At 37.3% G+C, this 17,104-nt stretch overlaps 1 protein-coding gene across 4 annotated transcripts in view; it reads left to right on the plus strand.

Annotated features, from left to right (window-relative positions):
- OPA1 (OPA1 mitochondrial dynamin like GTPase) overlaps positions 1–17,104 on the plus strand; it is a 52,376-nt gene that overhangs the window by 31,924 nt on the left and 3,348 nt on the right. For all 4 annotated transcript variants that reach the window (XM_038183603.2, XM_038183604.2, XM_027463876.3 and 1 more), the window contains 2 exons: positions 891–984; positions 1,439–1,549. In XM_038183603.2, coding sequence (XP_038039531.2) covers positions 891–984; positions 1,439–1,549 — 205 coding nt within the window. The remainder of the gene's footprint in view (positions 1–890; positions 985–1,438; positions 1,550–17,104) is intronic.

Here is a 17,104-nt window from a genome sequence, read left to right on the forward strand (position 1 = left end):
GATGCTTGGAACCCCATGTGATCAACAGGGGAGAAAAGCAACTGGAGCTTACAACTGGCTGGTTGTAAATAATTATCTTTTCTGTTAAACGACTTTCCAGTTTTCTAAAGCCAAACTTGTACAACAAATGACTGTATGCACAAAGTAACACAAAGAAAAGAATATGCAGTTTTTTACTTCCGTATTTTAAATCAGAGAAATTACTGAAAGAGTGGAGCTCCTGACTTTCTGTGGAGTTTTGTTTTGCTTTTAAATGAGAAACAACTATCCTTATGGAGCCAGAAATCTTTACTGCTGTAGAAATATCTTTGTCTCTGAGAGACAAGAGAATGAGATTGTAAGGTAGAAAGCTGCCACTCTGATGTCCAGCCACCTCCTTCCCCCTCCCCCCCCCTTTTTTTTTTGTCTTTTAAGGTGTCCTTAATGTGATATTAGTTCTCCTAGCAAGTGTAGAAACTGTCTCTTCTGTTGTTAATTAATACAGCCCTTGCTCCAACTCTGTCTTCAGAAGCATTTGGCAGACAGGGAGTTACAATATGGAATTCAGCTGTTGTCTTTCAGTGTGTTATGAACAAGTGTGGTGTTTCATGAGTATTAGGTCATACTCACAACCTTACTTATAGGATGAGTAAACTTTCTTTATTATACCCCTTCATATGTCAGTTTCTGTTGAAAAATGAAATTAATATATTGAAAAGAGATACAGTGTATTAAATAGGGCTGATACTTTTTTAAGATGTATATTTGGTATGCTTCTTCGTTACTTGCAGCAGTTATTCTGTGGGATTTTTGTGCAAGATCAGGATGTATATACATATACATAGGGCCTTGTAAGTGTAGGATATTTACTGGACATCAAGGGTCTGACAGTACGACTTCCTTCATTTCAGCTCGAATGCAATGATATTGTCCTCTTCTGGCGAATTCAGCGAATGCTGGCAATTACAGCAAATACGCTGAGGCAGCAGCTTACTAATACTGAAGGTAAGGCTCACAGTGAATTGAGGTGTTTGAAAAAAAAAAAAAAAAAAAAAAAATTTAGCATTCCTGTAGCTCTCTGTTCCTTTCATGCTCAGCATGACTGACTGGCTGATTTTTATGTCCTGGTTGGGTAATTAAAGAATGTAAAGTAACTAAAATTTGACATTTCGTTTACATTAAATTAGAGTGATTCATGATTTACATTAAATTAGAATGATTTAATGTAAATGGAATGTCAAATAATTAAGATACTTTCCAGTTTAAAGTATTTTCAGCTTATCTGATGCCAATTGTCTATTTTTCCAAGCAGAAAAAAAAAAATCAATAAATAGTGACTACATTTTTCTTTCTCAAGTCAATGTTTCCATATATTTTAATTTTAAAATATTTTATATTTAAAAAAAAAAATGTAGCTGCAGAGGTGCTACTGCTCACCCCTCCTTTGTTTTTCCAACAGTAAGACGCTTGGAAAAGAATGTAAAGGAAGTGCTTGAAGATTTTGCTGAGGACAGTGAAAAAAAGGTTAAGCTCCTAACTGGCAAAAGGGTCCAGCTTGCAGAGGATCTCAGTAAGTACCTGCTTTATAGTCTTCGGGAAGTAGCTTGAAGTGAAACAGATTCTGACCTCTGTCCCTGTGAATGGGACAGTAAAGTTAAGAACACTTAATGCTATGTGGCTCGTTCACGTAGCGTAGTGTTTTGTAAGTATTACAAATTGATTATTTTTTTTAATATAGTCAGATCTTACTTATTTAAATGTGGACATGGGCAGTAAAATGTGATAGAAGAATATAATTTACCCTAGATGTATACTCACTGATATAAATACATTGCACCAGTATATTGAGAAATATAGTTAAAACACAGTAATGTCATAAAGGGTCGTTGCTGTTTTTCTGGTACGATACGGTTAATCCACACCTCTGAGACCTACCTGTCTCTGGGTCATTCGGTCTTGACTATATAAGGAGGATTTGATCACACATACTTTTAATCGTTGGGTGCCTCCCACAGATAGTGCTGACGCATTTAACACAGATTAGTTGGAAATGCCTTTGACTTCCTGACCAGCTGTTTTTAGTCCTTGCATACAGAACCAAAACCTGTCAGCTTATTAAACTGAGATGACCGTTATATTGAGAGGAACAAGGAAGACAATCTACAAAAACAAGAAAATCTAGCAGATTTAACCTTCTGGAAGGACTACAGTTAGTGTAGTGATTTGAGTCACTCAGGAAGTGTTATGGAGTTCTGTTGTTAATATATTAAGTTCTTAAACAGTGAAAGGTTTGAAGGGGACAATCGAGGCTGGGGTACTACTTGTGCTAGCTACCTTCACATCTATTGAGGTTTAGACAGACTTGTAGCTGCTGGGGCTTCCTCTTGCACATGAATTGTTTCCTTGGCAGCATTCTGCTATTATTCTGTGAGGCTTCTACTCAGACCCTCTCTGTACACTCAGACTGGCAGGGGCAAAAAAAAAATATTGTGCAAAAGGAGGAAAAAAAAAGTTTGTGATAAGTAAAAATCCATGTGAATACATAAATATCTCTATTTGGAGATCGTAGATTGTTGTTATTGAAATCTCAATCAATTTACAGTATTTGTCCTTTAGAAGGTGTTGCTGTAATAGTTCAGAATTGTATGTAGGAGTTGTAGTGAATTTAGGACAAATGATCTGTCTATTAGTCTGTTTGGCCTCTGCAATAGCTAGTGTGACTATCTAAGGTTTATTATAGGTCCACAGCTCTCTCCACGCATCCTGTATTGCTTTTGAAATCCTGTATCAGCCTTCTTGTAGCCATTCTTTTGGATGGAAAGTATTTTACAAAATAAGGTTTCCCCCTTGCGTTCCTGCCAATGTTGAGGTAAAACTAGTGGTGACCTGTACAGTGAAGCATAGATATTTAATGAGGTGTAGTGGTCTCCTTTTATTACTGAGCAGTGCTGTTTGCTTTCTGACATATTGACTTGGAATTTTTGTGTTGTCAGTTTTACTTCTCACCAGCATCGGGAATAATGTCCAATTTCAAAGCAGTAATGGCTGGAGTTTTTATTTTATAAACTCAGACTAGACCTGTAGGAGCACACTGTGTGGTTATAAACATAGGTATCTGTGCTTTAGTATGCATGCTTCAACTTTGTAGTATGTATTTCATAAATTACCATCTAGCTAAAACACCATCATTGCACCAAATTTCTTTAGATTCAGGAGGTCACAGATCCCAGGCACATTTTTCTAATGAAATAATCATTATTCGGTGCAAAATGATGTATGAGGACATGCTCTGTTTTATTGTACCTATGGGAAGATTTTAAAACCACCACTGATTAGCTCTGTTAGTCAAATCAGCAATGTTCTCTCTACTTTCTGCATGCTTTTATTGCTAAGTGGTGATAATTTTTATGGACAAATGACAAGGAAAGGGGATTTCTGTGCCTTTCCCATAGTGAATAGAGTGCTTGTCTGTGTTGCAATTTTTTATACTCCCGAGTCAGACTTTGATAGCATAATGCATTGAACTCTCAGGTGGCTTTACAAGTAATCTCATTCTTACAGCATTGAGTGATGATCAGAACTCTGCTTAAGGAAAGAAAGTCCTCAGTCCCACAATGCACATTCATAAAGTATTTGTATTTTAATTAGGAATGGAAGGGATCTACGGTGTCATGAAGTCTAGTCTCCCTCTGTTGTAGACAGCTGTGTTTATATAATCCATCTTGTTCATTTATTTTGAGCTCCATCTTTAAACTGGTTGACTTTTGGAGGCTTGCTATTCATACTGAAAACCTGTTCCAGTATATCATTCCTCTGATAGTTACAAACTGTCTTTTAATTTCTATTGTAAATTTGTTAATATGAGGCTCTGCTTGTTAATAGAGTTTCCTATCAGAAAGCTCTATAAACTCTATCTATAAATCTAACTTCTTTATGTAACTGAGGTTGGGATGCTTCTTTTTGATACTGATGATATGGCAATCCTGCCTTGCTTTTGTCTGTCAGCTCTTTAATGTTGAAGCACTGAAAGTGTTTTATTGTTCATTCAAGATATTGTTTGATGGCAAACTGTTTATTACATGGCAACCCAATCTCATAATGAGAGCTCACATAAGTCTCAGAACTTACTTCAGCAGGTTTTGTCTGTATTCTGCATCCTGGAATTGTATTTCAACCTCAGTGAATTTTCCTTGACAGCCTTTAGGTCCTGAGTCTTGCTGCCTTTCTGTGTTTATTTCAAACAGTTTCTGACAAATTACACGTTTTGTAATGTACTGAAGGTTTTCTTCTAATAGAGGCCTTTATCTGTTATGGGCTCCTCCCCAGGAGTATCATTTTGATACTCGTGCCAGTGAACGAATTAAGTTTATGGAAATAAAGAAGCCCTAGGACAGGAGACATCTGGAAGAAGGGGTTATAAAATATAAAAAGAGGCAGAGCAGAAGGTGAATAGCTGAATTGGGAAAAAGTAACTTTATAAACTTTTCAATTCCGCCATTCTTAGAGATTAATAGCTTTTGAAAGAGGCCTGCAGTGGGTGTACCCCGGAGTCTTGCCCCTAGCAGTGAGCAGGTATGGGTACCTAAGGAAAAGCATAAGAACAGGTTAAACATACAGCAGTGCTTCTCTAGTGTGGTCTTTCACCAATCTGTGGTTCCAAAATTCCTAATCCTGAAGTAATATCTTTGTGATTAATAGCCCTTCGTGATTTTTCCCCCTGTGAATTTCTGTAATTGCTTTTTGAACTCATGTAAACTTTGGCATCTGCAACATCCTGTGGCAATTAGTTCCAGAGTTTAACTACACATTGTGTGAAAAAGTACTTCCTTTTGTTTGTTTCTGAGCCACCTGCCAGTTTCATTTGGTTTTCCTTAGTCCTTGCACTGTGAAAAACATTCAGTAATCTTTCTCCCTTCATTTTTTGTGCCTCTTATGACTTCACAGATGCTTATGCTACCAGCACTTGCTCTTCTTTTTCCTGGTTGAAAAATTCTCATGTGTAGTTGCTCCTTGCAAGGACATTGGCAGGGCGTGTTGAAATCATGAAACACCCTTTGTAGTTCTACTAAAACCTTTTTGAATTGAAAGAGCAGGCCTGCACACAATATTTGAGCTGTACCTGCCTTCTAGATGTGTGCAGTTATATTATGATGCTTTCTGGTTTTTATTCTGGTCTTTTACTAATAATTAGTAAGTCTGTTCCCTTTCTTGACTGCTCCTTAGCAATGAGCTGATGATTGCATGGGGCTACCTGTTACAACCCCAGGTTATTTTGTGAGAAGTAACAGCCAGTCCAGAGTCCATCAGCCTAGTCATTTTCCATGCTGTATTCAAAACCGTAGAGATAATTGAGATATGTTTGTTTTGCTGAGGATGTGGAAACAAGAGGAAGCTGCTGTCTGTCTCTTATATAACTGGGTACTTGAGGCATATTCAGCAATCCGTAGGAACCTCTTCTAATGTAGTTGTTTACAATCTCCCTCACAACTCTGGTGCAATATCTGTCTTGAAGTTCTTCACTGAAGTTGTCTGTCAGTTGAAAATCGTAGCCAGGTCTTTCACCCCGTGTTGACTTATCAGCAACAAGATTTATATTTGCTTTCCAGTTCGTAGATGCTTCTAGATTGTGCTGGCTGCCAAAGGACAAAGTATTTTGATATGAAACTTATGTTATACAGACCTTGGTATTTTGCTATATGCTTAGCTAAATCAGTATTTAAATACATCATGTGCTAGGTTCTGTAAGAAGTAAAATAGGGTAAAGTGAGCTAAAAGTATTATGGCAAACATTAATCTTTTGAAGGAGAATTTCCGCTCATAAAAATGTCAGGACTGCATTATTTTTACTGCATGCTCTAAAGCACTGCTTGTGTCTTCTTTTTTTTGCTGTTTTGTTCGTAATAGAAATTACAGAGTAGCAACTATAGTAGAAATATTCTATAGATCAGAGCAAAATTGATGACTTGAATAAATCTTAACTTTCTGCAGATGACTACATAATGTGGCTACTTTTGTTTTTGTTGAACAACCAGTGAAGGGCTTCCCAGAACTATCTGTTTTCAGTGTGCCACTCTGCTTGGACTTGCTTCTTTTCTGTAGAAGGCCAAAGCAAGCTTCCTCAGTAGCATGAGCTTTGTACAGTAGTTCAATTGCTTTACACCTTTTCCAACACAAGATGGCAATGATTGACCTTTGTGGGAGTGGGAAGGATTAGCATGGCAGCAGAGCTGGTGCCAAGCCTTCCATCCCTGGTTACTATTTCTTGTTTTTTGATGCATGCACATAGCATACGCAGTGGGCATTTGTTGCTTGGATAATAGCTTTTTTTCCTCCGGGGGAAGATGCACTTGCCTAGCCTTGTCCCTCTTGTTTTCCACACTCTGATTTTTTTTGTTTTGTTTTGTTTTTTCTTTTATATATGAAGATTACAATTCATAAAGATTGTAAGGGATGATAATTTTTTCTCAGATATATAATTCTCATTAGCAAATGTATGGCAAGCTTTAGTTTAATAAGCTTTGTTACTAAATAACTGTTAAAATCTGAATACTTTAATCATTTTGGAAAGGAAATAGGATCTTTCAGCATTTTATCCTAAATCTGAGCTACAATTGCAGTTGCATTTAAAACATGCTAGGTGGTGCACGTGTACATTGTATTCTTAAAGCGGATCTTACTTTCAGGCCACCAACAGGAGCTTTGCCATTTACTTCACTGGAGACAAAATACTTTACTGAGACTAAGAAAATACACACATGATCTATCTTCCCTTATTTCCTTTCCTTTATTCCTTTCAAACAGCTAAAATAAAATGCAAGGGTATTGTTTATGGAAAAATTATTTCTGTACAGGATAATCACACAGAAGGACAGTACACGTAAAGCATCTTTCCTAGGCCAGCCTGCTATTCATTCAGTGTCATGTTTCCTCACAAGCTAAAAAACTCAGAAAGAAAACAGAACTTCACTAAATTATGTGTAAAACCATGTGCATTTCCATGGGGTGAGTCACTGGCAGAAAGTGGGAAGAAGCTTGCAGAATGCCTGTGGAAATTGGATCCAGAAATTACTAGGTATGAATGTGAAGGGGTCAGCCTCTGAGTTCATTTGTCAGTAATATTGACACCTGTACAGGTGTCCTGGGCTAGCTGAGACTTCATTCTGCACAAAAGCCTTTTGAAACTTGTAGGTAGTGAGCCCTCACATGAAGAAATGAGAGTCCTTAGCTTAGGGCAATTTGTTTAAATTCTGTCATACATTTGTAATGTGTAAAATATAACAATTTGTGGAACTTTATTTTTTTTGTATAGAGTAGAGCATACAAAAACTAATAAACCAGTGTTGTAGTAAAATACTTTCAAGTTTGACATCTAAAACCATTGCTTAAAAGTTCACACACAAAATCCTTAACATACTACTTCTTGTGTTGAATCCATTACAGTTGAGTGCAAACCTTGCAGTTGTGCTGTGCTGCACTCTGTTTTGCAAACTGTCTTTGAGCATGAATGATTTAATATCACACAAATAATACGCTGTAATGCAGTTAGCTAACAGTAGTTCAGGTTGGTACTTTCAAATTGCTGACTCAGGATGTGGGATTTCTGTGATGTATTTGGCTAAGCTGAGCGGGCTCTGTTATGTCTGTTGTATGCAGCAAACTGATTTAGATCCAAGTGAATCTCCTTTTTTCATTATTCATTTATGTGAAGTTGAGGATAAAGTCTATGAGCAGTACTTTGCAGATAATGACTTGCTCTGTGGTTGTTGCTTTTTTGTGTTGTGTTTTTGTTTTTTTTTTCTCCTTTCATTGCTCTTAGCCACAGAATAAAAATGCTATGTGAAACTAATCCTATGTTGTGGTCATTACTGTAGCCTAATTAAATTTCAGTCCTTTGAGGTGACTGTCAACAGTATTTTGATTTTACCTCTGTCCTATGTGACATTGTTGATTACATATGCTCATGACTTAGCTTCGACTGGGCTTTCTAAAGCCTTTGCTTCTCTTTTCTTCGCTGTTATGGGCTTCCCCTTTTTTAAAAGGTTAAAAGTTTCATAGGGGAAAAAGCTCAGCTATAGGAAGAAAGTTCTTCTCTCAAATGGGCATATATCAGATAGTTTCCCCTAGAAACCAAAGGCAGACAAAACAGCTCAAAAGGCAGCTGTTAGTAGTCTTTAAATCAATGTTTAAGGTGCTTGTTGAGAAGCAACATGGTTTTCAGTGTTTACAAGAGAGAGGAATAAAAGGTATAATTTTGAAGATATTTAGTTAGAGCCCAGATGTTATCCCCACTGCACAAGGAATTCTCAAAGAAAGGCATAGAAAAAAAGGAAAGCATCCTAGGAAATCCAAATGGAGGAGTTATTTTTTAAGAATCTTCAGAATTACAATTTTGTGCTCTCGTTTTTTTCAATGATGCTTAATGATTGTTTGAGAAGCTACTGCAGTAAAAATGTGTTCACTTTGTAGTTGTGAGGCATTTCACAGAAAGGCAGCATTTCTTCTTTTGCTTCATTCAGCTGGTCATAGCAGTGTTCCTGAGGAGCATGTAGTTACAGTCTGATCCTGAGCTGACAAGCTTGCACCAGGAGGTGTTGTGGCCTTCTATTCAAACAAAATCAGAGTGGCCATTCCTCCCTGGGAATCATCAAACACGTCTTCAGGCTCCTAATAAGCATGTTGCGGGGTAGCTGCTGTCTTCACAGTCCCCTACCAGCAGCTCCCACCAGGATGCTAGTGTGGCCTGCATCTTTTCAGAGGCTGATTGTCACTTCGAACACGTTCATTTCTGCCCACATCTCAATCAGTTAAATAAAGTGCTTGTGTGGGCCATATGTGTCTAATGACTTCAAGATTTACTGGCGGCAGCCCCGTGCAGGTGGCAGTGTGACTCCCGGGCTCCGGGTGAGCTCTGTAGAGGACTTGGAGCTCCATGATGCAAAAAGTTGGAGGCAACACACTTGGAATCAGTCGGTGCATTCACGTCTTCCAGTTGCCCTCCTTTGAACAAGAGCGAGTCAACAACATGAGACTAAAATACATCCTGTTAATTTAGTAGATTTGCCAACTTGCAGTTACTAGGATAGAATGCAATTCAACTGTTTTTCACATGATTATTGATTTTAATTCCACATAAAGAGTTTATGAAATTAACCTAAGTGTGCTTTGGTATGAAAGACCCTGGCTGAATGTTTTATTTTCTTTAAGTTCTGCGGCAGCTGCACGAAACTGATGAATTAGAACCAGAAGAATGTGTAGGATGGTCTCTGTCAAAGTGCAGATAAGGTAGTTCCTGCTCTGTATCATGGCAGAAAGTGCTTTAAAAGCTGCATCTTCTCAGAGAGGGAAGTAATCCTCAAGGGAGAACATCCATCACGTGTAAACCTCCTGTGATGGAGTGATGGTTTACTTAACTTAAGAATCCCAGATGACCAAAGTGCCTCTGCTACAATTCCTTAAAGTTATTGATGAAGAGTTAGGCACTGGTGTCCAGGTTCCGAAACGGATGCTTACAAAGTTCAGCACATTTGTCACTGACGAAGCGAAGTCTATCACTTAAAGTTGATGTTGAAAAATGATGATAAACTGCTGCATGAGTAATGACGTATTTAATCCCTGTTAATCTAGACCTAGATACACATTTTTGGTAATCAAGGGCCATTCTTTCCATGCCAAATTTATTTATTTTTTCCTAAAATGCCCTTAATGATGCAAGGATCAAAATATTTAATTGTACACTATTTTCTTTTCAGTACTGGTTGTTTGAGGGTTGCTATTAATCAACTTTTGAGTAAGTACTTACTGTGTAGATATTGCTACTTGTGGAAGTGCAAAATTTTAAACTAACTGGTGTAGGTATTTGCTTAGAACTAGTATGGGACTGTGGAGTGTTCACTTCAGAACCTGAAGAAATCAGTGAAATGGGTGCTATGCATTTTTAATACTGTAATGGTTTCTACTTAATTTTTGATGGTCAGAAACTTCATTATTATTGTGATCTAAAAATTTATCTCATCGCAATCTAATTTTCTGACAGAGTTTCGCATAAACATTCCTGATAGCATATTAGATCATTATTTAACTAACTACCGAGTACATTTTATTTTGGGTGGAGACCCAGTGTATATCAGCTATTTATACTGTTAGTCTCCTTACACTTTCATAGCTCCAAGGGGATGGTAGCCTTTATATAAGTAATTTACATGTATAACTGTATGTGTCTTTTCTGCATCAGTTAGAAAAAAGTAAATTATTTTACAACACTAGATGAATCACTGGGTAATATTTCTAGTTTGCCTTTACTGTATACTTTTTGCCATTTCCATCCAAAATAATGAATAACATCATGTTCTGATACATGCTAGGTTAATTTTCTTGATTTTGAAATGAAAACTGTGTGTGTAAGTCTGATTCAAGAGGTGAGTCTGGTTTATGAGGTTTTCTTGTCATTCTGCTGCTAAGCTCCTTCCAGCTTTCCAGTAGGCAGCAAAACTAAAATTTGTTGAAAGATTGAGTTATTAGAACAGTTTTAATTAAAAATATATGGTAGAGACAGAGGACTGGAAGGAGCCCAAGTCCTACCTTGCTACTGCAGACATCATGACTCTCATAAACTCGATTATTAATCTTTATTAAGCTGCATTTGTACATTAAGCTAACCGTAATGGCAGTATAGAAATGTATACTAGTCTGTGACCTCACATTTTGCAGTGGTAGTATTTAGTTTCTTTTCTGTAGACAAGAGGGACTTGTGTAATAACCTGTAGAAACATCTTGTATAAAGTCAGAAGTCTGCGTAGTTGTCACTTCTGCTTCAGGCACATACCTCTGCTCTATGTTCCTGCCCTGCCAGGGACAGAAAGACTTCGTGCTTACCAGTCTGAAGAGCCCTGGGGACAGCTCCAAGAAGTACAGTGAACTTCTGTTCTGCGTGGCTGAGGAGCAGGGAAATGTGTTGTTAAAGCCATTTCATTAAGCTGCAAAGGTCCCACTTGTGAATCTGGGGCAGCTATAGGTCAAGGCATTGATTGACTGGTAACCTACAGTTTCACCAGCACAATGCACAATTCCCATTTCTGGTGCTAAAAAGCGTTATTAGTAATGCTAAATTAATGTGGCAAAGCTCAATACCTTGTAAAAATAGCTGAAGTGTTTTCAGATTAGGTTATCTGCTGCTGCTGCCTGGTTCTCTTTAGTCTGAAATAAAAGTGGTAACTGATAGCTTTGCTCAGATAAAATATGAAGGGGGAATATGATATTAATACTTGCAACAGAAGCAACTTCAGTGATGGCAGGTTTGATTTTTACTTTTATTTTTTCTGGCTAAAATGACAAGATTAAAATTTTGTTAGGTTCCTAGAACAGGCTAAATTTACAATCTAATTGATCTTTTCCTGCTTTAGAGGCAGATCCACCTGTAAATAGGGAAAAGAGGAATTTTCACTCTGTATGTATTTGTAAGAAACAATTTCTCTGTTTTCTCCTGTTAATGCCATGCTGTTGGCTCAGGATGGCAAAGGGATTTTAGGCGGCAAGTAGAAGGGTTGTAACTAACTCTGAGTATAATGGTGGATGTATGTCTGAGAAGGGAAGCCTGATCCATAAATGTATTTACAAAGCTTAGTATCAGAATTATCCTGTTCCAGAGAGCATACTTTGAAATCAGAATTTATAGAAAGAATTCAATTGATCTGGCTGTAAATTCAACTCTTACCACAGATTGCAGTAGGTATAAGAAACACAGTCACAGTGAAGGCATCAGTTCGCATCTTCATTCAAACTTCTAGTAACTGAAGGGGATGCTAGCTGTTTTCTGCAAGCTTGCGTTTTAAAGGATATTTCTAATGATTCAGGGATTGTCTACGTGAACTATTATAAATTCCATTTAAACTTTGCCGAGTTCTGCAGAGCTTTTATTACACTAATGAGCTAATTGTTTAAGAATCATTCACGTGATTCATCCTCCTGCTCAGCCTTTAAAAAAAAAACAAAAAAAAATGCTGAAACTCTCTTGACAAACCAATATTTATAACGGTTTGACAGCAGGATGAGGAACAGCGTTTGTCTTTGTAACAGCTTAAAGAAAAGGCCTTTCCAGCACCCAGCCAAGCAGTTACAATCTTGACCTCTTTCTTATGCTGGGAACATACATAGAGCAGACAAGCAGCACCTCCCGTGTGTTTTCTTGACCCTTTGACTGTCCATTCACTTCCCATCTGTTTTGCAGCCTTAAAGGAACAGAGGGGGCCCTCTACTTATAAATCTGTCTTTGCAGCTGATAAATGATGTTCTGTCTCTTTAAGGGCAGCCTGGGTGGTTTTGCCTTTTTTTTCCCCTCTTAAAATTTTAGCTTTCCTCCTGTCCTTAACCAGAGGGAAATATGGTATGCGAACAAGAGGAAACTGGCAAAAAGTGCGATGGGTGGTTTCAAAGGGTTTTCTAAATTTCAGCAGGACATGACCCTGCCCCGATCAGTGAATTACAGGAGCTGTTAGGCTGCGGTGGGGTGAGACAAGAGAAAGCGTGTTGGTGCAGGTCTGGGGACTGTGGGTGGAAAGCCTGCTCCTTGGGACCTTACTTGGAGTGCCTTTTAGCACGCTGCCTCGCACTGTTTCGACAAGAGGTCTGGCTTTTGCGTGGCCTTTAGAAAGTTCAGGAATGTGGTGCAAATGGCTGAACTTCAGGGAGATTTTTTTTTCAGGTCTCCACCTGGATGGTTGTAGGGGGTTGAGTACAAGTATGGGGTCTGTGTCTTAGGTAGCCCTAAGCAAAAATTCAGCTGTCAATAGGAAACCATGGAGCAGCATTTCCAGCTTTTAATAGCGTGCTTCTGGGCATCCTGGTGAAATCTGACTACAGACTGGGCTTTTCTTTTTGCTAGAGGAAAGATGAGGCATTCACAGCAGTAAATTCAACATTTTTGCCACTGTGGTTAATTAACCGTAACACACAAGTATCACAGCAAGCAGTGACAATGGTTATAGGCAATGAAGGGATGACGAAAGGCAGATTTAAAAAAAAAAAAAAAAAAAAAAAAAAAGAAGAGGCAGAGAAGCAAGGCTAAAACTGAAGTAAAATCCAGAGCAAAAGGAAGAGCCATGAGCTAACAGATATCGAAGCCGTGTAAGTGATAGTCAGAAGTAGACATCACTTTAATGTAGAACAGGAGGATTTATAATGAACTATTAACAAATTTTATCATGCCTTTTCATGCTATTTGCGTCATCAAAGTGCAGAATAAAGATGCATCTCTGTCCTGAAAGAGTTTTCAATTTTTCTTGATGGTGCAACTGAAAATCGGTGTCATATGGGCAGACTTGTAAACAGGGGAAAGGGAAGCGTTTTGATTTGCCTTACATAACAAAATCCTTGTGCAGTTTTCTCCAAGTTGTGGTACAGAGAGCCATGGTTATCTTTAAAATTCTGTGCTAAATCCATTGCTTATTTACATATAAGTATGATTGATTTGAATGCCAATAAATTCATTTATTTTTAGAATCATAAGCAAGAGCAATTTTGTGAAGAGAGTTCACATCTTCTGTAAAACCAATTAATGCAGCTGAAAAATATCTAGAAACCTTTTTTCTTGCTACTTATAGTATTGTTGAAATAAGTAATAAGCTTTACTTTTTCAATTTGTTTAACAATATTCCTAAGATTATTTGGCCTTACTTCAGGAGTTTTGTTTGATAGGTTTGATATTTTAGTTTCACTTTAGCAGTGATTCTTTAGCCTCTGTACTATTAGTTGGTAGATGATCTTAGTTAAAATGGCCTGCAAGCAGTGAGCAAGCAGTCCTTGTGAGAATGAATATCTGAGGGAGTTTTCTTCTGAACAGCTTATGATGTTAAAAGCAAACCTTATCTGTGGCTGTGGGTTTTTTTTGGTGTGTTCAAAGCATATCCAAATCCTAATTACAGATCAATTAGTCTGGGTTTGAGCCTTTTAGATCTAGTATCACAGGATTAATGAAAAGAAAATGAGTAGGTAGCAATATCATTTCTTATGGAGATAAGGATATGAATGGAGATAAGGTGCATGAATGAGGATCTCAAGATACCCGAATAAAGAATTTCCTCATTATGTCAGTGAAGTTTTATGGGATATGGAAGGAGGATTATGGGAATATTCATGACCAGATCAAGAGGCATAATGAGCTGATGTATGAACAGCTTATCTTTTAGGTAAACACGGGGTAAATGGGAAATAGAATAGCCATTCATTGCCCCTAGGCCTGTGAATTTTCCTGTTCTGAAGATGGAGAATAGAGTTCAGTTACATTTACTCTTCATTGATACCATTTGATTTTTTTTTATCACTGTTATGTATTTGTAACTTCAGTCCTGCCTTAAAACTGTCAGACACTGCACTTTCTAGAAGCTATAACATTAAGCAATAGTGTGTATTTAAACTTCTGAAATACCATGTAATAAGAGTGCAGTACTTCAAAGACTTCTGCGATACTTCAGCACGGCATAACAGTACTGGGCTAGTTTAACATGCTACAGAAATCATTTGCTAGCAAACTGAATGCTTTTAATCCAAGATTTACTTCTACGTGGAAAAACACACAATCATAATATAAAGGAAGCGCAACGGGTCACTTAGGCTGTCTCATAATTACCTTTTGTATTAAGTAGTAAGTGTTCTTATCTGAAACCCAAGTGATGTTCGGGGTTTGACATGTTACTACATACTTCTAAATTAAAGCACTTTTTTTGAGGAAGTTTTCAATCAATATTTTGGTGAAGCTGTCAATGATAACCCTGCAAATCTGGGTACACAGATTCTGTATCTCACAGTGAAGAGAACTGCATCCAAAAACTTCCTCAACTAAAGGCAGGTAAAATCTGACTCTTGAACTGCAACAATACGTTTCTGTGGCAAATGCAGTGTCACAAAGTGCTGGGGAACCTACTGGCATCTATCCCAGAACTGCAGCCCCTGCACTTGTACTCTTCAGAAAAGTTCTGCCAAGCATTTACATTTACTGGTTTATTAAGATGTGTGTAGTGTCAGTGTGTAACTCTGCAGTTCAACTATTTAAAAGGTAAGCTGATTTAACATACTGTTTCTCTATGCTACAGAACGGACTTGTGGGGTAAATCTTACAGGTTGGCTGGTATCTGCTGCTGCAGGAGGCTTTCCTACTGCTAGGAATGCAAGGCATAGCATGAGTAATTGCAGCTATTTGGCAGTCATTGTAACTGTTCTTTCTTAAGAATAGCTAGCGTGTTTTTTCAAAGTATTAAATTACCCCAAGACCTCATAATTATTACAGTTAAGCAATCATTTCAATTCAGTCCAAGTATAAAAACTAATAAAGTTCTCATAATATGGAGGCAATTTTAGTGTGTCTGTTCTCTAAGCAAACACAGCTGATGCAGTACATTCTGGTGGAATAAATATTTGCTACCCTGTTATTTTAATATGCCCTAATCAGAAAATTAGAATAGCTTTTGTTGGCACAAACCTTTTCTTTTTTTAAGGGTGAAATAATAATTACAGACTTTTGCTGATGCTATTAATTTTCAATACTTGAATATTTCATTAGTGAGGAGTTGAGAAGGGAAAATATTTGCATTTAATACTGCTAAATCTGCCTGCTTTCACCGAGCCCAATGGCTTGATCAATAGGAAAAGTATATTTGGGGGAAAATGTACCAATTTATTGTTACTGTATAAATAATATTTGGGGGAAAATGTACCAATTTATAGTTACTGTATAAATATATACATTCACTCCAAAAACAAAGCTATTAAGGGCACAACCTGAAGAGACCTTCTGGGCAGTGAGATTGAATCTCCAGTTATCACTGGCAACTGCTGTTCATTTTGGAGAGAGAGCTACAGGGTGAACAATTCCCAAAAATGTGTTGACTCTCTCCAAGATAATAAGACACTTTTTTCGAACATTAATTTTGTAAACAGATGCGGCATCAATATTAGAAGCTGTGCTAAGCAGCTGCCTAATAAATGCCAAAGTATTGTTTTTATTACACGAGAGGTTTATATACTGACACGCCAAAAAGATCAAACTGCTTTTTTCTGACTTAAAGATAGCAAACAAACACTTCAGACTTAGTGAGAAGTAGTGATTTTGTGAATTCTTTTTTTTTTTTTTCCCATTGGCAGCATTCAAAAGTTTTCTCTGCTGAACTGGATCACGACTTTTTCTGCTAAAAATAAAAATAAAAAATTGGCTACTGCTCTTCTGTAACTTCCAAAAATACAGCTTTCACCCCTCAAACTGACTGTAATCTTCATTTAATATCAAAGTACATTAAAAAATGAAGGCAGCTGAAACTAGAGAAAGTTCTTTGGTGTTTTCTTTAGGACTCAGAGCGTGATTCATGCTCCCTGTGCCTCTGTGTTGGTAGATAAGCACTACTGGGGAAGGGGACACTGAAGTGTTGAAAGTATAAGTGATTTGCCTTTCATCACCTTAAAATTGCATGATAAAGATGTAAGTTAGAGATTTCTTCATTCCCATACAGGCTATTTTACATATTTTATTAAATGCTAACTAAAATCCTGTACTTCTGCTAGAACAGGACTACATGATTTTGTTGAGTTTTGGTATTAGTACTGCTCTAAAATTGTTTTTATAATTATCTGTGGGATTGGCGATTTATTACTAGATGAACTTCTATTTCCCTTGGCTACATGCTTATATTCCTGTTTGAGGTCCTACTTCTTTCTCCCATAATGCTTATATATCCCCATTTAAGGATAATAGGTGTACTTTTCATTCTGTTTTGCTGTTATTTCAGCTCAGCAAAGCAAGTTTATAACATACGGTATTGGCAAAGAGAATAAAACATTAATAGAAGATAGATTAAAAAAAAAAAAAAGAAAACAAAACAAAAATCAAACCTTGTATTTCATGCAACATACAGGTTTAATCCAACAGTATTTTGTATCTTGGGATGTGGAGGAAAGGGGAAAGACTGGACATTTTTTACATGTATATTCTCATTGGACTTAGTTTTGTCTGTCCCCACTCATTTTTCTGAAGTGTGCTTTTTTTCATGGCTCTAATCGCACACAGAAGGAGCTTCAATGAGGATGTGGTGAGAGAGGAGGAGGAAATCTTGCAGGCTTTAGATTCCAGCTAGGTTCTAAACCT

This window comes from Anas platyrhynchos, chromosome 9, assembly GCF_047663525.1.
Source record: "Anas platyrhynchos isolate ZD024472 breed Pekin duck chromosome 9, IASCAAS_PekinDuck_T2T, whole genome shotgun sequence".
Classification (NCBI taxonomy): domain Eukaryota; kingdom Metazoa; phylum Chordata; class Aves; order Anseriformes; family Anatidae; genus Anas; species Anas platyrhynchos.